Source organism: Podarcis cretensis (assembly GCF_951804945.1).
Source record: "Podarcis cretensis genome assembly, chromosome: 1".
Lineage (NCBI taxonomy): Eukaryota > Metazoa > Chordata > Lepidosauria > Squamata > Lacertidae > Podarcis > Podarcis cretensis.
The window spans coordinates 118,464,342-118,487,316 of record NC_137170.1 but is presented as its reverse complement, the minus strand read 5'-3'; the positions used below and the strand labels follow the sequence as shown (position 1 = coordinate 118,487,316).

The 22,975-nt window shown below is 48.5% G+C and overlaps 2 protein-coding genes across 2 annotated transcripts; both read left to right on the top strand.

The window, feature by feature from the left end:
- Window positions 1-7,271: 7,271 nt before the first annotated feature.
- Window positions 7,272-11,877, top strand: HOXD13 (homeobox D13; the record flags this gene model as incomplete). The annotated part of the gene is made up of 2 exons (XM_079969992.1): window positions 7,272-8,307; window positions 9,795-11,877. 2 exons carry the CDS (start codon window positions 7,272-7,274, stop codon window positions 10,043-10,045), a joined length of 1,287 nt encoding a protein of 428 aa, XP_079826118.1. The 3' UTR covers window positions 10,046-11,877.
- An 8,922-nt stretch (window positions 11,878-20,799) lies between these two features.
- On the top strand, window positions 20,800-22,844 carry HOXD12 (homeobox D12). Its single transcript, XM_079982792.1, has 2 exons — window positions 20,800-21,495; window positions 22,024-22,844. Exons 1-2 carry the CDS (start codon window positions 20,874-20,876, stop codon window positions 22,260-22,262), a joined length of 861 nt encoding a protein of 286 aa, XP_079838918.1. The 5' UTR covers window positions 20,800-20,873; the 3' UTR covers window positions 22,263-22,844.
- Window positions 22,845-22,975: the final 131 nt, after the last annotated feature.

Below are 22,975 nucleotides of genomic sequence, written 5' to 3'. Positions count from 1 at the left end.
TCAATAGACTAAATAACATTCGCATCTGGGACAAGGACCACACGCAAACCTCTCCCACTGCCTCTCCAGTCACTCGGCCTGTCTGGCACCCCTCCCCTGGCTTTCTCCACACACACACACCCTCTTATTTCTCTGTCCACTTCGTGCATCTGATGGAGAGTTCTGCCCTGCCTAGGAAAGCCACCATGAAACTTCTGAAGCGGCTTTTGATTCCTTCAACACTCTAATAGTACAATACAAAAAAACACCCAATAATAATGCAAGAGCAAAGACTCCAGGTGGAAGGCCAAGGTAATCCAGTTGATTCCCTGTCCTTGTCTCTCCTCTAATTAGAGGTAAGCGTTAGTTGTCGATGCACACGCGATTATCTATTCTGCAGTGCCTGGAGAAGAGGTTGAGGTTTGGTTGATTTATTGGAAGACAAAGGATAGAGAAGAATTTCTAGCATCTCCCCCAGCCCTCTTCCTCTTCTTCCTCTTGCAGTAACCGAGGTAAACTTTGAGGCTTCACGTTTCCTGCTAGCAGGACAGTCGAGCACAAACCGGCGTCCACCAACATTCCGAACCCTTACAGGAGAACTTGTAGGGCCATCTAGTGGTCAAGTTTGGGTACTTCCGGCTTCTAATGGAATGGTTGGAAGAAGGTCCGACTTCAAATAAGAGTCTTCCACCTCAGTTTAAGGAAATAAGCCGTAGATATGTATTTGTGCGTGCGTGTATGTACACAGACATAGGCACAGAGAAAGAGAGACGCAGAGCGTGTGTTGAAGAACTGATGCCGAGGAGTTTTCTAGACTTCTGCGGAAACTTAAAACTGCAATCCGATCAGGGGTGTCAACTTGAATAAAACATTGGGAGGGACACAGGTAAGCTCCTCCCCACATAATCGATCGCACACCCCATTTGAATGCCAATGCCGATCAACTTTAGGGGCTCCTGGCCCCTCTTAAATATTTTATTTGGCTCTTAGGAGTTGGCTCCTATGAATCCGATACACAGTTACCTGTGAGAAAGCCCCGCTGAACTCAGTTAAGTTTACTTCTAAGTAGACGTATATGGGGCTGCACGATTACGCTTCTCTATTAATGCGTTCTGCAATTGCAGGCATTATCCTTGGTTTGCGTGCGATCCGGAAACATTCAGATCCATATCCATGGGAGGTTTTCGTGTTGACTTCTGTAGGGCGGGGCTCTCACTGAACTGGGAACTGCACATCAGCGAGGGGTATAATGCGCTTCGGGTACGTGCTGAAGAGGGCTCTAATATATCTTGCAATGCTTATAGATGGAAACAGGTCTTAATCAGCAAACATTTTAGCTGAATTATACTGAGGTGGGAATAACTCAGAAGGCTGAGATCATATGCACACACACACACACACGCACACACAAACCCTTTAAGAACTAAAACGTTAAAGAAGAGCCCTGCAGGATCAGGCCCGGCATCCTGCGTTCTCACAGTGACCACCAGATACCTATGCGAAGTCGGCAAGCAGGACACAGGCGCAAGAGCGTTCTCCTCTCTGACTCTTCGGCTGATATTCAGAATAATGCTGCTTCCTTAAATGGCACCAGCGTTCTGGGCCAGAGTCCGCTTCGTGAGATGTATAGAATGTTGCCCAAAGTTCCCAGGTGAATGCGTACACGTGGGTGCACCTGGGAACAAGACCCAATGTACTTAAACTTATGAAGTGAGCATGCATGGATCAGAGGTATTGCCAATCTCTGCTGCTTTCCGTCAATTCTACCAGTTCAGTCTGAGTTACCTACCTTAACTGCTAACTTCAGGATTTGCAGGCGAACTTTAGTTTGGGGTCGCAATCAGGACACGGTCCAGCCAAAGCCGTTTCTAAGAGAGGCTGAAGAGGGCCCTGACTTCTCCCCTCGAAATGAAGCGGCCTTTTGGCTGGACAGTAACCAGGGTTGATCCACTATTGATATGGCACAACCCCAACAAGTAAAACGGGATTTGTGAAGTTAGGCGGCTTTAATTTTGGAAACCATTCCTAAATTCCCTTGAATTCAGCTGGGAGAGATCAAAACGCTTGAGAGACTTTCCCATTAAAAACCAGCGGGTCTTGACACCAATGCGTCTTACACCGTTTTGCACCGTCAGTTTTGCCTAGTCTGGTGGTACACCTAGAAACGGTCGGTGTGGACGCGTCTGCCTTTTTTTTAAAACAGCGATTTATTCCTTTCTTTAAAAATCAGGATTGCTGATGTCAGCCTACAGCCACTTGCTTGGGCACAAACCTTACTGAAGTCGCCGCAGCCTTCTTCTTAGCAGGGATGTATAGGATCGCGCCGTAAGTCATAATTCAGACATTGTAATATGTATGTAGCGGCAATATATCAGTGACAAAAGATATGTAGCTGGACCTCTAGCTTTTCTTCTTTTCTTCTTTACAGTTGTCTGTCCAATATACAGTGGTACCTCGGGTTAAGAACTTTATTCGTTCCAGAGGTCCGTTCTAAACCTGAAACTGTTCTTAACCTGAGGCGCGCTTTAGCTAATGGGGCCTCCTGCTGCCGCTATCGCGCGATTTCCGTTCTTATCCTGGGGCAAAGTTCTTAACCTGGAGCAACCACTTCCTAGTTAGCGGAGTTTGTAACCCGAAGCGGCTGTAACCCGAAGCGTGTGTAACCCGAGGAACCACTGTAGTACAATTCAGCTACACCTCAGCGGACTGGAAGTTTATGGAAATAGAGGTAGTGAAAATCCTAACCACTTCAGAGGGAGAATTCTGCACTGGATTGCAAATAAGCAAACAAATAAACAAATAAATAAATAAATAAACAAGCAAGCAAGCAAACAAACAAATACATGAGTGTGGTAAAGCAACCATATATTTACAATAGTTCCTCCCCCTCCATCCCCCTCCTTTCCCTTGCTTACTACATTACTGAGGGCAACCCATCCTTTCTCATACAGGAGTTTGCCGGGGGGGCGGGGGGCTCAGCCGTTTTGCGCAAGTAGGACACAAAATTTGGTCAGGGTGGAATCCCTGAATCAGATTTGCTGAATAAACGGAATGACCTTCCTGCGCTGGTGATGACAACCACTTGCACCGAAATAATAAATATATTTTAAAAGTCCCATTGACATAATTCCTAAACTAACCTATCCGCAATGCATTTTAAGACGCGGGTGATCGAAATTAAGGTCAAGACTTTTCATAAAGAAGATGAATTGGCAGCGGGCAGGACATTCGATCCTCTCTTGCGCACGAGGTTATCTGGCTCGGGTTTTTGTTGCGTGTCCCAGCAAGAGGCGGCGCTTCCGGGTCCACTCACTTGGAAACGGGTCAATTTAAATGGAGCCATTGGGAACTTGTGCTTAGGAGATAAAAGCCGGGGGATGTGCTTAGGGTGGGTCGCCAAAAGACTTAAAACAGCCTTTAATTAGGAAATGGCTCTGCATAGTGATTGGATTAGGTCGCTGCAGATATTAGGGAGGGAAAATGAGGTAATTTCTCCTCGGAGCACAAATCACAACTTCTTCGCGGGTGTGTGTGTGTTTCTCTTTTCCTAGGAAGCCCCTCGTTCCTTTCACTGCGTCCCCAACAAAATCGTTTCTTCTGATGCCTGCGCCATTTGCAAATGGAAAATGTAAGGCAGATATGATGTCAGCTGCACACACGTTGACTTAATGCCAAAGGGGAGAGGGAGGGGACGGAAAGGGATTCCCGAAAGGGGGTGTTGCAAACGGAATAAAGCTCCGCCAGAATGCCCTGGTGCCTCTTCAAATATGCCAGTCTTGTTAGACAAGTTGTTTTCCGAGCATTGCCGCCTCCTCGTAATCTCAGCCAGCCATCCCCATTCCTTGCGCGCGCAGAACCATAGGTCAACACGACCCGGTCTGTCATTCTGCAGCAGTAACCTGTGGATCACTGCAGCGGCTGTCGACTCCTCTGGAATGAGCCTCAGCCCCAGTCCGAGCAACAGGTTTTGCTCAAATGAGAATGGCGGCAGGGTGCTTTTCCTACCTACCTTACGAAGTACCTTTGCCTGGTTGACCTCATTGTTTTGATTCCCATTCGCGGTCTCCCGCACCCGCGTCGTCAGACCCTCAGTTCTCCCCACACCTCATAAAACTACCTTATCACCTCGCTGGAATGGATGAGGTCAAGCCGTGTTCGGAATAGATGGAATAGATGGTCCCCCCAAAAAGTGTGGGTGCGGGGAATGACTCCCCCAACCACGACCGCTGGCAGCGACGAACTCTCCTGCAATGAAAAACACTGAAGAACGTATAGCAAAATGATAAGACACGATCCAGACACAATTTAACTCTCTGGGAAGCCTAATGATTCCATTGGAGGAAAGTAACTCTCTCCAAGGAAGACTGCAGTCCTTATGCCCCAGGAGGAAGCACCATTGAACACAATGGGAAATATTTAAGTCCTAGTAAATACTGTCCCCGAGTAAGCCGGCTGAATCCTTTTCAAAGGCCCACCTCTGGCTGCATCGTGTCCGGAATGTATTTATCCTACTTCTGACTCAAATGTTGAGCAGGATTGCAACTGGATTACATAAACACCTTTATCCTAACCACGTACGTCCAGGCAAGCCGTAGAAAGGCTGCAGCTTGAATTTGGTGGCAACCTTATTCTGTTCCGATATTTCTATTATTTCGGGATATAAATGTTTCCTTAACTGTATGCAATTAAGAAAGAAAAGGGGGGGGGTGGAGTTCAGCCGAGTAGATTTTTTAAAAATATTTTTTTTTACGTCGTGCCCTTAGTAACCACTTCCTAATTACCGACTCCTTTACACGTCCTGGAAACAAACAGAAATCGGGTTTAGACAGGAGTGAACTTCGTGACCTTTGTCAGTTTCACTTACTGGCGCGCTCCGTTGATTAGGAGGATCGGCAGTCAGTGAAGTTAAGCGATCGAGACTTAATGAACGTGAACTTGTGTTTGCTCCCAGCCGGTTGCTGCTGTCGTTATTGGCACGGCTTTGTCATTCCTCGCTCTTGCCTCGGAAACTGCCAAGAGTTATTAGGAGGGCTGCAAACCATGGCGAATAGACCTCTCATGACCCGCCCGGCCGGTTGCTGCTTCCATTTGCCGAGTGATTCTCAGAAGCCGCGGCTGCAGGTTTCTTTCTTCTCCTGTTGCACAAGGCGGCCTCTTTCCCTCGTCGCGAATTCTTTTCGGATCCGAAGCCGAACCAAGCGCCTGTCCACCCACACCCTTTGCTGGAGTCTTTTCGCAGTCCTATTTTAGCCTTTCTGCTTGGATATAAATATCTCTTTCCACTCAGGGGGAAAGGAGCCACCCCCCTTTTCCTTACAATGGTTTAAGCACTTTTAAGACATGTTTTAAGACTTGAGTGCCTTTTAAAAGCATTTTGCTATATTCCAGGGATTTCTTTCTTTCTTTCTTTCTTTCTTTCTTTCTTCTCTCTCTCATTCTTCCTACCTTCCTACCTTCCTTCTTTCCTATTCTATAGCCTGCTGATAAGCTCCTACAACCAGAAAGTCCATCGACCAGGGAGGGTAAAATAAGCGAGGGGGTTTATTCGATTCTGTGCGCATCTAACACCCCAGACCCGCATATCTGCGCGATGCTCGTGGGAACTGCAGCTTAAAGAGCAGACTTTAGGAAGATCCCCGGCAACTCCGGAAAGCCAAGGGGACGAAGTAAGGCTGCTAAGGTTAAAGTTACCGGGATTTACTCGCGGGCAACCATGCCTAGGATCACAGCTGAAGCACAGCAGCTCGATCCTACGAATTTTGTCTCTGGACTAAAGTCCCGGGGAGGTTTGCAGCCACGTAGGTCGACTGAGTAGAAGCTGACACTGCGTTCAACGGGGCTTGCTCCCAGGTAGCTTTCTGAGAATCGAGGTGTAAGGAAGGCGTAAACAGAGCCCTACCTCGCCCGTAACCGCATAAATAAATAGAGAGCTCTGGCACTGTTTTCACTGTATGAAACCGGTGCGCACACTCGCATTTTAACTTTTCTGAGCTCCAGCTCCTGCTCAGCAGCAGGAAAATTATCCTTAATCTTCACCCTCTTGAAAGCTGCACTAAAGAAGCCCGACGAAGAGACTTGTGACACTCAAAAGACAACTCTTTTGTTGCTTTTAGACCCAGGGCTGAACCCATCTGGGAACTAAGCAAACTCACCGGTTCCTTAGAACCCAGTGATTCAAATCCAAAGCCCAAGAAAGTGAATCTCAGATTTGGTTGCTAATGCAGGGATACTGCGGACTGAGAGGTAGACCTGCTGCCGTTTGTGCCTGTGCAATTCAGTGTTGCTGTGCAGAGATATGTCTATCATTCAAAATACATATATAATGTTATACCAATTAATGTATAATGGCCTCTCACGCCTATACACGTTCTCGTGCTCTTAACAATTAAGTTAGGCTGCAGCTCGAAAGCACTTAGTGAAACAAATTGGGGGACGGGGAATTAATGAAACCAGTGCAACTTACTTAGGTGCAAACTGGGTTAGGATCGGTGTTCAGCTTCAGATCGTGGCGCCACCGGTGCATTTCGGACAAGTTACGCTTCAGGAAACTCTGGTAAGCACCTCTACCATTAAAACCCCATTGAAGAGTACAGTTTGGGTCGAGGCATCAGAGGAAAGCAGAACTAGGACAGATGAGCTGTTGTTGAGAACATTTCCCCCCTCAAATGACCGCCTGGTATCTGAGCTGGCCTGGGAGACCTGGAGCTGAGAACCATGTCCACAGAACATTTAAACGCAGCGTAGATAGGGTATATACGGTATTTCCCGCCTCAGTCTCCTTCGTTATCTATGAATAGATAATTCTACAGAGGTCCTATCCAGGGCCGAAATGTGCGCGCGTGTGCGTTCTGATATTCTGTAAACAGGATCCCAAACTGGAATTTCTCCTTGTGAACTGGTTCGAAATTGAAGTCAGCGCCCCCCCCCCTCGCCCGAGATTGTCAAAGAGAAGGACGAAGGAGGAGGGTGGTCGGCATTTATTAATATTTCAGTCTTATTCAAACCCCTCTTTCCCTGCCCCCTCCTATTAATGCTCCTCTTCTCCACCCCCGCCTCCCAAAAATAGAACAAAACCCCTTATCTGAGAACCGTAACTACCTAGGGAAACAAAGTTTAGAGAGGGAGAGGAGAGGAGGTGGGAGGGAGGGAGGGAGGGGTGAGGTTTCTCTCTCTCTCTCTCTCTCTCTCTCTCTCTCTCTCTCTCTCTCTCTCTCTCTCTCTCTCCCCCCCCCCTCTCTGGCAGGCTCAGTTTCCCGGTGGCCGGGTTACCATCACGTGGGCGTGAGGAGCCAATGGGGGCTCCCTGCTGGCCCTCCCTGCGAAGCCAGGCGCCGCGTCCCCCCTCCCAGCGTGGCCTTAGTTTTTATAAACCATCCCGAGCTGGGGGCGAGCGAGGCCGCCCCGTCCAGCGCTCCGTCCTAGGCACCAGTCGCCCCGGCCCCGGTGGCTTGGCGCGCCATGAGCTGCTGGGGGCCTCCGCCGCCGCTGGGCCGAGGCGAGGAGGAGGGAGGCCAGGAAGAGGAGAAGGAGCAGCAGCAGCAGCAGCAGCATCGGCGGCGCGCCCGCCTTCAGCGAGGCTCTTTGGCGCAGGCAGCATGAGCCGCGCAGGCAGCGGCTGGGAGATGGAGGCGCTGCGGGCAGACGCCGGCGGCGGCGGGAGCGGCGGGAGCAGCAGCGGCCGGGGGCAGTGCCGCAATTTCCTATCGCCGCCGGTCTTCGGAGCGGCGCCGCCGCCGTCGGGTCGAGCCGCGGGTCCCGCCTCCTCCTCGGGCTTCCCCTACGAGCGCTCGGGCTCGTCGGCCGGGGCGCGCTCGTCGTCGTCGTCGTCCGAGGCGGCCCCTTCCAAAGACTGCTCCAGCGGCGGGCCCCCGACGGCCACGGCCGCGGCTGCCGCGGCCGCCGCGCTGGGCTACCACCCGGGCTACCACCCCTTCGGCAACGGCTACTACAGCTGCCTGCAGCAGAACGCCGCGCTCAAAGCCTCCCCGCACGCCGCCTTCCCCGTGGAGAAGTACATGGACGTGGCCGGCCTGGCCAGCACCAGCGTCCCGTCGGGCAGCGACGTCTCCTCGCGAGCCAAGGAGGTCTCTTTCTATCAGGGCTACGCCGCTGCAGCCGCCGCCGCCGGCCCTTACCAGCACGTGCCCGCCGGCTACCTGGACGTGGTCTCCACCTTCGGCTCGGCGGCGGGCGGCGAGCCCAGGCACGAGACGTACATCTCCATGGAGGGCTACCAGTCGTGGACTTTGGCCAACGGGTGGAACGGCCAGGTGTACTGCGCCAAAGACCAGGCCCAGGGCTCCCACTTTTGGAAGTCCTCCTTCCCAGGTACGGCACGGCCAGGTGGTGATCGCAGCAGCAGCAGCAGGAGGAGGAGAAGGTCAACCGGACAGGAAGCTGACATCTGGGAGAAGTAGCTGCCCACCTAAAACCACAGGGAGGGGAGGGGAAGGAGGAGAGGAGGGGGAAGTTCCTCCAGCTGGTTAGCTACGCGCTAGACCTACCAGGAGCCAGAGAACGGCCTGCTCTCTTTTGCAGCTCCCAGAGACCCTCAAGGAAGCCCCACAGAAAGCCGTGGAGCGGATCCCTTAAGGGTCTGCGCTCTCCATGTTCTCACGTCTTTGCTCCTGGGCTGCAGGGGTCTCCGGCACGCCTAGCCTGTAATCGCCTTGACTTTCAAAAGAACTTCCGACCCAGTAACTTAGTCTTAGGCTGTAGAGAGTTCTGTTGAACTCAGTGGGCATTAGCTTCCCAGTAAGCCTGTTCGACGGCCGGCTTTTATTTGTACACCCTCCCCAGGGTCCTATGAAATCTATGGGACTTGGTCTGCAATTCTCCTACCCACTTTCCAGGGAGAATAGCAGACCCATTGAGCTCAATGCGATTTACTTCTGGGTAAGATTGTACTATTAGTGCAATCATTGTCATTATGTAGACACTGCCCTTACAAAAGCCACACGGCAATATGTCGGGGTGAAAGCATTTCCTTCCCCCAAACACCCCAAACCGAAAACCCAAATCCAGGAAGGTCCCCTAGGCTTGCATTGGTGTGTGTGTGTGTGTGTGTGTGTGTGTGTGTGTGGTGTGTGTGTGTTTTAACTTCCAGAAAAAGCATCGGAACGAGTTCCACTAAAATACTCGCCATTTATTTCTGAGCAGACTGGGTGAGGATCTCAGCCCTGCCGCCTGATCCGAGGCGTATTTTCTCGGAAGTAAAGCCGCCCCTCACCCTTTACGTTACTCTCTCAGAAAGTCCCTCGCGGGCTTCTTGCAGCCTTCAACTTTAAAATAAAATCAGATCCGCTGGAAAGTAATCCGAGGGACTGAAAGCCGGAGAGGAAATGAGTTGAGGATAATGAGGGAGGGCGGGGGACGGGGACGACTTCTGGCCTTAATGAAGACGGGCCTCTCCGAGGCTGGCCGTGATCGTTTTACTATTGTTGGCTGCTGCAAACTTGCCCCAGAGCCCTCAAGCCGCGGGGGGCGCCGAGTATCCCGTGTCACCCATCGCCAGCCACATGCAAATTAAGCAAGGAAGATATGTCGAAGTTGCAACTTAGGAACCTGTGTGCGCTTGCTTGTTTCCTTGCTTGAGAGCGCAAGTGTGCCCTTTCCCTTTCGAACCATATGCACTTGAGGAGTTAGAGTAAACCAAATAAGAAATCTTCACTGAAATAGCTGCAAACCAGCTCTTGTGTTGCATTGTCTCCAAAGAGAGTTGTCGGCTATTAAGTTAAGGTACTGTAATGGTAAAAATTAAAAATAAATAAATGGTTTTTTATTTTAACTTGCCCCTTGGTCTCCTCTTTCCGTAGGGGACGTTGCACTAAACCAGCCGGATATGTGTGTCTACCGACGAGGGAGGAAGAAGCGCGTGCCTTACACGAAACTGCAGCTCAAGGAACTGGAGAGCGAGTACGCCGTGAACAAATTCATAAACAAGGACAAGAGGCGGAGGATATCCGCGGCCACCAACCTCTCCGAGAGACAAGTCACTATTTGGTTTCAGAACCGCAGGGTCAAGGACAAGAAGATCGTCTCCAAGCTGAAGGACAATGTCTCCTGATCCGGGCCCAAATCGGTGTTTTTTTTGGGGGGGGATCTATCTCTATCTATAAATATATATATAAATATATATTAATTGCAAACCATCCACTATCGGCTCAAAAAGACTTTTGGAAAGACTTGAAATATATTTAATATTTCCCCCCGGGGGAAGGGAGGAACCTTGTTGAAGTACTTATAGGAAAAAGGTTCGCAATTTCTTTTTCGGATTTACTTGCAAGTGTTAAATTTCCTCTCCCCCCCCTTAAAAAAAAGGTCATTCTCCTTCATTGTATTTTGGTAGGTTCTGTTCCCTTCCCCCTCCCACGAGGCCTTCCTGAAAAACCGCTAAACTAGCCTTAAGAATATGCTAAGTGCTAAAAGGTGTGATTATAGATAGATATGTATAATCTATCTATATATATATAGTCTATCCTTATCATCAATCTCCCGAATTTTCATAATGGACCAGAAGACAATAATTATGTGCAAGGGAGTTGTGATGATGACGTCAACGCCAAGGTAAATGAAGTCGAGGGTCGCCACTGACCTCTGACCTTAATGTGAAATTGCTTTCTAAAAAAGAGGACTGCATTTTTCCTTCCGCCTCCTCGAAACCGATCCCCACTGAGCTTAAACCGGAGTCAGGGGGTCCCAGTTTTGAAGACCTACCGTTCCAGGCTTAAGCAAAGTTCATTTAGGGGAGTATACACTGTAGAAACGAGTTCGAAATTCGTCCCAAGTCCATCTGTTTAGAATGGGGCGGTTCTTAGGTTTATAAATAATCTTTTTGAAACCAAACCCAAAATGCATTGTGATTAGGTAGCCCACCTCCCACACATTTTCTGCGGGTAGTGGGGGGAAATAATCGGTTGCTTTATGTACAGTCAATGGAGTCTGATTTCCTGCAGTAGTGAAAGGCAAGATCCGACCGAAAGGAAACCTACTTTGCGCACGGTAAAGTTAGTTCCACTAAGTCTCGTGTCGGTTTGCTGCCATGTATGCTGGATTATTGGAACCAAACGTGGTTTTTTAAGTGCTTTAAATTTTGGCCGGATCCTGCCTGCAATTTTTTGAGGGGTGCGTGTGTGTAGGCGTGTGTGAAGTGGAAGTGGTGATGTTGGGTTGCTCGCTGTTGCACGCAGTCTGCAAGCGAGGCTTAACACGTAAGCTCTTTTCTATTATTGTCGTACTAAGAGCTAGGGCACCTCACGCGCTGGGCTGAATTCTCAACTTAGTACAGTGGCCTGGAGTTCCGGGGTTTTTAAACCGACTGTGCCTAACATGTTTAGTTTGTATAAAGGTGTGTATAAATCGATGCGTATTTTTATATAAATATCGGGACGTTCTGTTAACTCTTCTGTTTTGTTTCCTCCTCCACAATCACAAAAAAGCATTCGCTTTTAACCCTTCCTGGGAACGGACAGGCTTCTGCTCAGAAGAGTGGGAGCTGGGGTTTGGTAGCTTTTGTTAACTACAGTAAATGAAACGGGTGTTAGTGAAAGAAGCAATAAATGACAAAAAATAGGTTATGTTTTTTTTTTAAAAAAGAGTCCTAGTGCCTTAAGTAGTCCCAAGAGTTTGGTGTTTATTTCCTCTCCCGGTTGCAACAAGAGAGTGCACATAATCGAGCAAAAATTCCAGGCGCCGCGGAGGAGATACAATGGCGAAGTATCTCTTTTTCCAGGTGGGTTGTTGCGTCGCAGCAGATTTGCGCAAAACCTCAAAAAGGGAAACTCGTTTGGCGCCCGCCTGGTTAGAGGCGGAAAGTTTGCTGTGGAGTGAATCTGAATCCGACTCCCTGTTGTCGGTCTCCTTTCTTTAGGTTCGGGTAGGAAACGAAAGCCCTGCGACCCGCACTCCTTCCTGCTGCTCCCATACTTAACTACTTGGTTAAACTGAGACCTCGTGTTTGGCTCTGCTTTGCTTTTGGAATACATGCAGATCTCACGGGCTGATAGTGTAGTTGAGGAAAGCGCCAGGGGCAGGGAGAGAGTGATCTCTTTCTTGAATGCACTTCAAGGGACTTAAGGCTACACAGCCCTCTGGAGCAGAAGCCCCTGAACTCATTTAATGATAAAGGATCATTGAATCCAGTGGGCGGGAAGGGGAAAAGGAAGTATTGAACTTTGGCCCTTGCGTTTCAAAATCGTTTCCCATCCTGCTCTCAAACTCTTGCTCTACGGCTAACTTTCGTTTTTACTTGGTTAAAAGACTTGATCTCACAAGCTGATAGACATGTTCTTCCTACACTACCCCGAATAAACGAATTTATTTATTTTCGATGCCCAGAGGGAAAGAAAACGACGTGTGTGTGTGTGTGTATTTGTCAGAAAGGGCCTGAAAAGAAAAGAAAAGAAAAGAAAAGAAAAGAAAAGAAAAGAAAAGAAAAGAAAAGGGTCTGTTTTCAAACAGTGAGCGTGTGTGATGTTGGGGTTTTGTTCTGTTTTTAAGTATCTAAAGCCATGCCAGTGTAATATGTCTTATCCTTCGGTTTATGCTGAAGTAATAGATGAGTCCAAGCACATATGTCGAACACTTGAAATGCAAGTATTATATTTCAAGGGCCGTGTCCGTGTATTTCAGTTCACTACAAAGATTTGGGTCTTTGGAAATCTTCAACGTGTGCGCTGCCCCACTTCCTTCGCCGCGCCGCGTTTTGGACGCCTTTCCTTGGGGTCTGCGGTTTGGCGCTGGACGCAAATAGCTTCTTCTTTAAAAAAGAAGAGAAGAGAAGAGAAGAGAAGAGAAGAGAGGAAGAGCATCTTTCTATTGTCATCTTTTCCTTTCCTCCCTAGATTCTGACACCTCTCTCGATTTAAATCCCCCACAAAATAATAGCACACTCAACTAGAGCGGATGAAAAGTTTTCCAAGGCATGAACAAATGTTTTTGGTTTTTTTTTAATGTTAATGCAGACAGGTAAACATACTCCTGAAATAAGTTGCTGCAAAAGATTAAACTGATGGAATAAATATGTGTTGTGCTATATTACATTGTATATGAACTTACGTAACAAAAGTTGCAATAGAAAATTAGATTAGGCCGATGCACCTTAAATTGTAACGCAGCAACTGCTCCACTGTGGTCCTTAAGACGCGTCCAACTCTCCGTAGCATATGATCCGGACGTTCTTACTTTGACTGGATACTGTCCATATTATGTAGCAGCAGTTGGTGGAGGTTAGTCTGAGAAGGCTTAGGTATTCGTAGTGGAAGTAAATAATATAATAGTGTTGTTTTTTTTAAATTTCTGGTATCTCCTCCTTTGGAGGGTGAACAATATTTTCACACACACACACACAAATACTCGTAAGCAAATGAAATCACTGCTCGGCGTGCTGAGTTTTGAAATCCCCTCTTATGCAAAAGATAGTGTTAACCCTTATTGTCACTGAAATAAATCCAGACCTGTTTTCGTACTGCGCTAACTCACCTCTTTAACATCCAGAATTGAGTTGCAATTCTGTGGGAAGAAGCTCCATTGAGGTCAATGGTCAAACTGACTTTCAAACAACTTTTGGGGTGCTAAAGTGATTCGCTCTCTACTCGTGCCATGCGCTACTGTAAATGCAAGCCGTAGCTGGGGTCCTAAAATCACTTTAGGCTGCAAAACGCGCCCCCCCCCCTTTCAGGAATTAATGAGTGCCGTTCATTTCGGCGTGGCTGGCTTCTGAGTGGATATGTATAAGGTTGCCCTCGTCTCAGAATCACAGCGCAGGAAGCCCCGGGACGACTCAGTCCAGAGCAACTGTGGGCAGTGTGCTGCGCAAACGCGGAGGGAACCCTGGGGAATGAACTTTGAACTGGCTGCTGAATCAACAGCGTCCAAAGGGCTACCCGCACCCTCTTTGCTCATAAAGGAACCGAAAGTGTACCAAATGCCAAATTTAATAAGAAAGGCTGGCGGGAGAGAGCTGGAGGCGGGGGACGCTAACGGGTTAAATCATATATATATATAATCTCTATTCCCCACCCCCACACGAAAGCTAGTAAAGTACTGTACAGAATTAAGGCCTCTCTCCGAGCACTGTGCTTCGGCTGCAAAGAGACACACAGCGTGCTTTACTCCAGAGAAATGCCATTGACTTGAATAGGTCTGCTCGCGAGTTTAAGCGTGGACTGCAGCGCTCAAGTCCAATTCGGGATTATCCAGGGCCGCCAAATCTAGCAGCTCTTGACCTCCTTTCCAGTTCCTTAAAAATTGGCTGAAGTCTTAACTATCTGGAGTAACGTCTTTTGTGTTAAGTGTGTGGGCAGCTAGCGCCTAAGCGGAGGCGGCGGGGAGGGAGGGTGGGAGCCGTCCGAAAATGCACGGTCGTTTGCTTGTAATCGGGAATCGTGGACCATGTTTTGTAGGGCAAATTACACAAAGACCGCCATTGCGGCTGCGTGGGGTTGGTCGCTGGTTTCCTGCAGCGGCGTAGCGAGACAGTTCAATGTGTAGAACAATACTGCCATCTGCTGGACGAAGTGCAGCATAGCCCGGGGAGCTGAGGAGAAACTCTATTCGCAACACTCCACGCAATGTATGAACACAACTTTCATGTCGTAATTGAAAGGATATGCCCGTAAAATGAAAGCGGGAAAAGGGGGAAAGATGGATTCCTGTGGAATGTTCGCGCTTGGTTTCCTGGATAGCCAACACATTTTAAACTGTAATATTAAAATAAACACTCCAAACGGCCCAATAATGAGATTCTTCATTCTGAAGCCTCAGCTTAGATAACTGAGGCTCTGTAATTGGCCCATTTGATTCATTGAGAATTACTTCCGAATATGGTCAGGAATATGGCCGGGCCATGATCCTGACCAGGTTAGGAAATAAAATAGCTTTACTCTGATGCATGCTGTTTTTCCCGAGAGTGTCAGCCTAATTTTGCTATCTGCGGGCGTAGGTTTTACGGTTTGCTTACAACTATAGTTAACATTTCACTAATAGTGTTATTTCACCCAAGTCCTTGGATCAGCCTATATTTCCTTCACATATTATGCCTGAATTGGTTAGCTAAGAGTTTACTGATTCCTTAAGGGTTGTGATTTTTCAGACCTATAAAAATAGTTTGAAGAGTGAGTCATTTTCTTTCTGGCAGCGGACTAGGTAGTTCATTGGTATGTGCACTGGGGAGGGGAATTTTTATTGGGCTTTGATTATTTAATTTCTATACTGCTAAATATATTAAAAATACATCTAAGCGGTGTACAAAAAAACTGAAGCAACAACAGACAACAGGCCACAAAATATTACAAAAATGCACAGCTACATATAAAAACGTTAGCTTAATAATACTAATACATGCACATTAATATCAATTCATTTTCCTTCTGACACATCCTCCCTCTCAGCTGGCGGGTTCTCACCCAGGGTCCAAACAAACTCTTAGCTCACCCACAAAAGTCTCACGAGAAGCGTTCCTGGAGACTGCAGACACCACGCTGCCATCTTACTTGGTATTTATGGGCACCCCCAGAGTTGATGGGGCACCCTCAATCTGCCCATAGACGTGTCCCATTCATCTGTACTCTCCACACCCAGTTCCAGGTGCAGCAGGTTTCTTGACTTTCCCAGAGGGAAGAGGTCCAAAGGATGGGGAAAGGGCCCCCCTCTACTACAGCAGGCATGGCCAAACATGACCCTCCAGATGTTTTGGGACTACAATTCCCATAATCCCTGACCACTGGTCCTGTTAGCTAGGCATGATGGGAGTTGTAGTCCCAAAACATCTGGAGGGCCAAGTTTGGCCATGCCTGAACTACAGCTCTTTCTTCACCCTCTGTCCTTTCCTCTTCCATGAATGTTCGTGTGTGTGTGTGTGTGTACAAAAAGGGGGGGGGATAAAGAACCTCCTTCACCCACCCCTTTGGCTCAGTTTGATCGCTAGTTCACTGAACTCGGGAACTAAAAAAGCAAAGTAGAAGGAAGACTGCAATCTTATACACCCTTTCCATGGGACTTTTTTCTGAGGAGACAGGAGTAGGACTGCATTGTCCTACTACACTGGAAATGGTTTGATACTTATCTTTTAGCTGCGTCCTCACTGCTGTACCGGTATATATTCAAGTATAAGGTTTTATTATTTCTATTTGCATTGTCCTTTCTGCTAGAATGATCCACATTTTGAGGGTAATGCTATGGGACCTCTTAATAGTGACATCATTTCACCGCATCTTAACACCCAGCCCTTTCTGTTTCCCTTCTGATAGAGCGGCTCTATCTATCTAATAAACACACGTCTCTCCTGGGACTGAACCATTACTACCTCTGAATTCGTTCAACATTACACTGTGAGTGTATGGTAATAGTCTCTCTTGCTTGGAGATTTCTCGAGAGTGTAATTAACTTGTTTTAATTAGGAGTTCATCAGTATTTTCTCATCGGCATTTCCAGTCTAGAGGCCACCGATACGACGCACCCAAAGTCAAACATCTCAATTGATTTCAATGGGAAAGGCTTAGTGGTGACAGCCTTACGCACACTTATTCGGGACTTCAGCACTGCTAAGGGCTTTCTCGGCTCTCCCATTTTATCACTCAGTCCATTGGCTAATTTCCATGCCGTTCTATAGCCCACCGACCTTCCGCCGTGAGCCCAAACAGGAAGACGGGAGGTTGCCAGGAGGTTTCCCAGCTGGGCATAGACCAGACCTACTCAGCAAACTGAGTGCCTCTCGCGTGCCTTCCGACCATCGTCCTAGGATTCCCACGAATAACTCCCGCGGTTATTCATGGGAGTCAAAGGAAGCAAAATTTGGTCAGTTCGGTACCAAAATATAACACACATAGTTTAGATAGAAGAATTAAGGCTGCACCCCTTTGCGCCCCTACTATGGAACTCAATGGGTATTACTTCTCAGTAGACCTGCGTGGAACTTCACCATTCCATCGATTTGGCCTCCTTTGTTTTGAGCAAGGATAGAGGATGGCATAGGACGTTGATAGAGTATGTAAGGCAGAGGTGAGTGCGCCTTTTTGTACCTGTGTATTTAAGGCATAGGTGGAAATTTTCCATTTCTGTAAGCGTAACGAGGGGGGGGGGGGAGAATTGCTGTCCATTAAGGCTGTAACCCTACACACTTCTTGAAAACCGTGAGGGGTTGCTACTGAGAAAACACGTATAGGCTTGCACTATCAATTCCTGAAGTTTCATAGTTAAGTAACACGGACCACTTGCTATTGTGGCAATATCTTCGAGGGGTTTCAGGGACTCATCCTGTCTTGGACAGCGAGCCCTCTCCGCTCCAGGCTTCTCCGATGTGAAGGCGGCAGAAGCGCAAGGCAGTAATGGCTTTGGCGTAAGTTCCGATGGAATAAAGTGGGATTTAGTCACGGATAAGGGATGAGTGGAAGCGTTTTGGAGAATATCTTAGAGGGCACAATAGTAAACTTAACCTACAAGTAGGAATGAACATATGAGCAGCAGATAATACTAAATAAAGGAAGATTTGAGACGGAAATGGGTGGAATAATACAATATGCTGCCGACAAAGGTTTACTGTACCTAGAATGCCATGGAGAGATAGACTGGGAAGTCCGAGGTTAAGGGATAAAGGATGGGTATTGTATTATGTATATACAAGTTGCAATAACGCATAAACAATTTTTTTAAAAAAACGAATAAAGTGGGATTTATTTTCAAGAACATACTGAAAGAGCCGCGCTGCATAGCCATAGTTTTAAGTGTGCAGTCATTTGTGTATATGAAAAACTGAGGGCATTATATGTTATATCTGTTCTGCCGTTTAAAATAAATTTCTGTGATTGATTGCACCCCCTCTTTGCACCAGAGGGTTATCTGTTGCTCTATCTACCTAGCATTAGAGAGAGAGGAACTAAAATACACACACAGAGAGAGACACACACAAACAAACGCACATTTTCTTAAGTAGCAGAACAGTAACAAGTTGTCTTTTAGAGTAATTTTTTTGCCAGAAACTTCTGAGCTCTGTTCCCGGTTGGATGAGACCTGCTGGAGAAAGCCAAAACCCCCAAGTTAATAAGAGAAACTCAATTGGTAGACATAAGTCAAACAATAAAAATTAAATGTGAGTGGTGAGCAATATCCTCCGGCGGTGCCTGTGTGGTCTGGTGTGGTCTGCAGCATCATGTGGGGATTAATGATTTAAAGATTTATTTCAAAGCCGAGGGATTTTGTTTTGTTTTGCTGCTCTCTGGCGGGGGTGCTCTTAGGCTGGGGGTGCCTCTCCATCAAAGCAGAGAGGAAAGAGCCGCGCCTGTGATCTCCAAGGGAAAATCCAAGAGAACTTGGACCAATAAGATAATACAAAATAAGGAATTAAATCTTCCAGGTGTTTTTTTTTTTTAAATAAAAAATTAAAACAATCAGACAAGCAAGCGAACAGCAACAGGACGAGTAAGAACCAATGCTCTCTCTCGCTTTCCAAAAGATTGGATAGAAGCTGAATGCGCTAAAAGTTTGAAATTCAGAATATCGCAGGGTGAGATCCTTACGCAGTTCAGAAATGCATCTTGGAGGCCGAACTGCTGTCTGTAACCGGTCTTACACTATTTTGATGCCTGTTTTGGTGCCTGAAGCGAAAAGTTCGAATTGTTCCAGATTTTAATTATTTCCCCCAAATGTTCAGTCAGCCTCTAGATAGGGCTCTCCTGCGCTCCAAATTCCTCGGTCAGGAAGGGGCCATCATTCGCAGGCCACCGGCCACAGCCACGAAGCTGGAGAGCGTCTGCGTCCTCGACGGCTCGGTCGATTCCAGCAGCGCAGAATCAGGGCCTCCGCGGACAGGGGACAAAGCCAGCCCGGTATTCCTTGCGAATCTATTTCTGGCACTTCTTAAGGGTGACCCTCGTATTCCGTTTTTAAACGCACCGCGTTTAAATGAGACCGGTCTGGTGACAAATGGCTGCTGCGGACGACTTGGGGACGATTTTTTAAAAAGGCGTCTCCCAAAACAACGTCGGGTCTCCGTTATAGAGCCGGTCACAAAGTTTTCTTAAGTAAAAATATACCTGCCTCAAATGGCTAAAGAGTAAGGCACTCTCTGAGGAATTGTGTCCTTCCTTTCCGGTCCATTGACGGTACGGTCCAAATAGCCAACAAAGGGGATCTGCTTGGGGTGGGTGAGGTGGAGATTCAGCCTTAAACGCGGAAGTCCCGCAGTCATTTGTTGTTGTTGCTCCTGCCTCCCAAAGGAAGATAGGTTGGAAGGCCCCTTCCAGCTTCACTACTTCTAACCAAGGGCCCTCTGTGTGTGTGTGTGTGTGTGTGTGTGTGTAATTGCCATGCAAATTAGCACTGTCCATTAGGCGGTCATTACTTAAAAGGCTCGCCATAGCCGCTATTACGCATATCCGCGCCCTCTGCTCTGCCGAACCGTTAGTAGGTTCCTCCTTTTCCTTCCTGCGAAGCGAAGCGTTGATTTCAAAGCAAGCAGGCCTCGATCTTCGCGGAAGAGCTTCCTTAGCAGGCCCGCTCCTTTGCGGGGAGTTACTTTATCGGTAAGCCAAAGTGAGTCCCAAGGAAATCGATGGGAGAAACTTCCAGAGACACCTTACCACGCAGAAGGTTTGGAAGCGAGTTAGGTAAGGTTCCATGAGAGCACAGGAAAAATTGAGCTCCCTTCCCTTTCAGCACAGTAAGTTTTTTCCAGGAATTGTGATTTTTTTTTAAAAAAATGTATATCCATTTTATACATTATATACATTATATAATTTATACATTATATCATATATATGCAGTTTATTGTAAAGAATGGCGTATGAGAAGGAGCAAGAACTCGCTTTTAATGGAAATCCTGGTAGAAAGACGCCAAAAGTTGTAATTTTAAAATGGGGGGAACTTATTCTGACAAGCAATCTCCACTAGGTATGAAGGGATAAGTATAAAATAAACAGATCTCTCCCCCGCCCCTTAATGTGTTCATTCGATTTCACAGATAAATAGGACACTTGTCCGTGCATTCAGTATACAGGTAGAACGTATTAATATTGTACATAATATATCAGTAATGGGAACTGTTAATTCAGAATTCAGAACTGCCGAAATTGCATTGTGCCTGTGACCCAACGCTTGCTTACCTAGGAGCAAACCTCGGTAAGCCTTACTTCTGAGTAAAGATTGCACCGCACATCTATGTTTACAGAAATACCTTAGAGTCACGCGGTGTGTCAAGTTCAAATCCTCATGTGAGGGACAGCAGCTCATTCCTCTTCCTGCTATCTCACAATAGACAGGAGGCAAAATATGTGCGGAATATGCGCGCATAAAATAACAAAACAATTTCCTTTGTATACAGATTGAGGTACTGCACTTAGACAAAGTTCATCAAGGCAAGGTTTGTATATTACTTATGCAAAGGACAAATATGCAAGTGTGTGCGTGTGTAATATTACACACACACACGGTCTTAATTAACTCTTGGAAGAATAAATGATGGTGAGGGAAGCCATGATGGAGGTTAAAACGCAGAACCCGACTAATTTGCGCCTGCCAGGGAGGGAGCAGAGAACGGGGGGTTCCTGCAGGTTGAATCCCTGAAACGGGGGAGGGGGGTCTTCTAAAACTTTGTCACCAGGGCAATCCCCGTCCACTTGCCCTCGGGCGTCCCATGACTGGAGTCTACCATCTCTTCCCCCCTCCGCTCCCGCCCTCTTCCTCCTCCTCTTCCTCCTCCTCCTCCTCCGCTGCACTGGGGGTCCATCTCCTTCTTTCGAGAAGTTCTCCTGCAACTTTTCGCGAAGGAGGCTCGTCTGCTAGAGGCGCTGGAAATGCCCGGCTTGGGAGCACCCCCGAGCTAAGAAGGAGTCGTCTTCCGACAGTTCCACGCACACCGCCCTGAATGAAGACGGAGGAAGCCACGTCCTTCGCGTTGGAAAATGTGCGATCGGAGCCTCTGCCGGCCGGGCTACGTGGGCTCCCTCCTGAACTTGCCCTCTGCCGCCGACTCCTTTTATTTCCCCAACCTGCGAGCTAATGGAAGCCACCAGCTGGCCGCCTCGTTGCCCGCGCTCTCCTACCCGAGGAGCCCCATCGCGTGGACTTGCGCCAGCTCTTGCCCGGCTCAGCCGTCCAGCCACGTACTCGGCGGCTCGTCGCAGCCTCCGTCTTACCTCGCCGCAGCTACTGGCTCCCTCACCGGCGTCAGCCTTAACCCCAGCGGCAGCAAAGCCGCCTTGGACGGCCACCACCCCAAGTACTCCGCCCACGAAGCCGCTCCCAAGCAGGACGAGAGAGGCAGGCCGAGCCGAGAAGCTTTGACCGACGACTCGAGTTGCGGGAGAATGGTGGGGATGGCGGCGGCGGCGGCGGCGGCGGCGACTCAGGCCAAAGGGCTCAGGTATGAGCCGAGAAGCCTGCCCAGCGCATCAGCGTCTCTTTTGAACGCGGATTCTTCCGTCTCGGGCTTTATCAAGGAGGACCTCAAGCACGCCATCAACTTGAACCTGACACTCCCGCCCGCAGCAACCCAGCCAAACCTCAGACCTCCTCTGCAGGACGGTATGTGCCTTCTCGCCGCTAGAGGAAAGAATCCTCTCCCCCCCCCCAACCCAACCCTCCCCAGCCAATAAAACCCCAGTCCCTGAGCCTTCACAAATGTTGCACCCAAACTCCGGTACACTCGGTGAGATTACTTCCACGGTAAAGCTGTTAGGCCTATCTGCCTCACCGATTTCATTTCCATGAAAATCTGAGTAGGATCGCAGCCACCAACACCCTAGGCCTGCTCCTGCGTCGGGAGTAAGTCCCTCTGGGTTCAGTGGCGCTTGCTCCGGATGGGACTTGTGCAAATTCGGACTTCCATCCCACCCCAAAGCGCATAATCCTACAGGCTTAAATCCTAGAGGATTAAAAAGTGCCTTGCTTTCTTGAAATAGGCTTCCCCACCTCCTGGCCATAGGCGCGGCTTCCTCCACGCTTGCGTGAGACCACCCAGAGCACCGGGGAGCCGGCTCGGTCAGAACAAGCGCGCCAAGCGAGAACGAACCAAACACAAACCCCTTCTCGATGTGTCCTGTTCTGTTGCAGGTTTGCCCTGGTGCCCCACGCCAGGGAGGTCGAGGAAGAAACGGAAGCCTTACACGAAGCAACAGATCACCGAGCTGGAGAGCGAGTTCCTCCTCAGCGAGTTCATCAACCGGCAAAAGCGGAAAGAGCTGTCCAACAGACTGAATCTGAGCGACCAGCAAGTGAAGATTTGGTTCCAGAACCGGCGGATGAAGAAGAAGCGCGTGGTGATGCGCGAGCAGGCGCTCTCGCTCTACTAGAGACGCCGCCCAGGGAGGGGGGCGTCTTGGGGCTGGCTCTCTTCCTCCCTGTTAATCATGAACTTGCCTCCGGAGCGGCTGTCTCCCGGCTCAGCAGAGGGACAACAAAGCGACGCGAAACGAAGCGAAGCGAAGCGAAACCACTACGGATTCCAGGCGAAAACGCAGGCAAAATCTGGAGGGGAGCGATGACAGGGGTCTAGTCCAAGCAGCCAGATTCGCTCCCCCCCCCCCCAATCAACCTGCTTGGCTTTGTAAATCGGCAAAAGCCTCACTTCTTGGCTGAAGGGGAAAGGAAGTACAGTGATACCTCGGGTTACATTCAGGTTACAGCCTCCGCTAACCCAGAAATAGTACCTCGGGTTAAGAACTTTGCCTCAGGGTGAGAACAGAAATCGCGCAGTGGCAGCGGGAGGCCCCATTAGCTAAAGTGGTGCTTCAGGTTAAGAACAGTTTCAGGTTAAGAACGGACCTCCAGAACGAATTAAGTACTTAACCCGAAGTACCACTGTAACTATAATAAAGGAAATGTGTGGCGTCAGCTCTCCCCACCCCACCCCCTCGTCTGTTTCTTTCTTTTGTTATGTTCTTTAACATTCATTCCACCCTCACCAAGACTTCAGCTGGGGGGAAGAAACGCGTCGAGCGCCCGCCCGCCCGCCGCCTGGATCTGCGTGAAAGCAAAGGGAGAATATTGTGTGTGACTCTGGCTG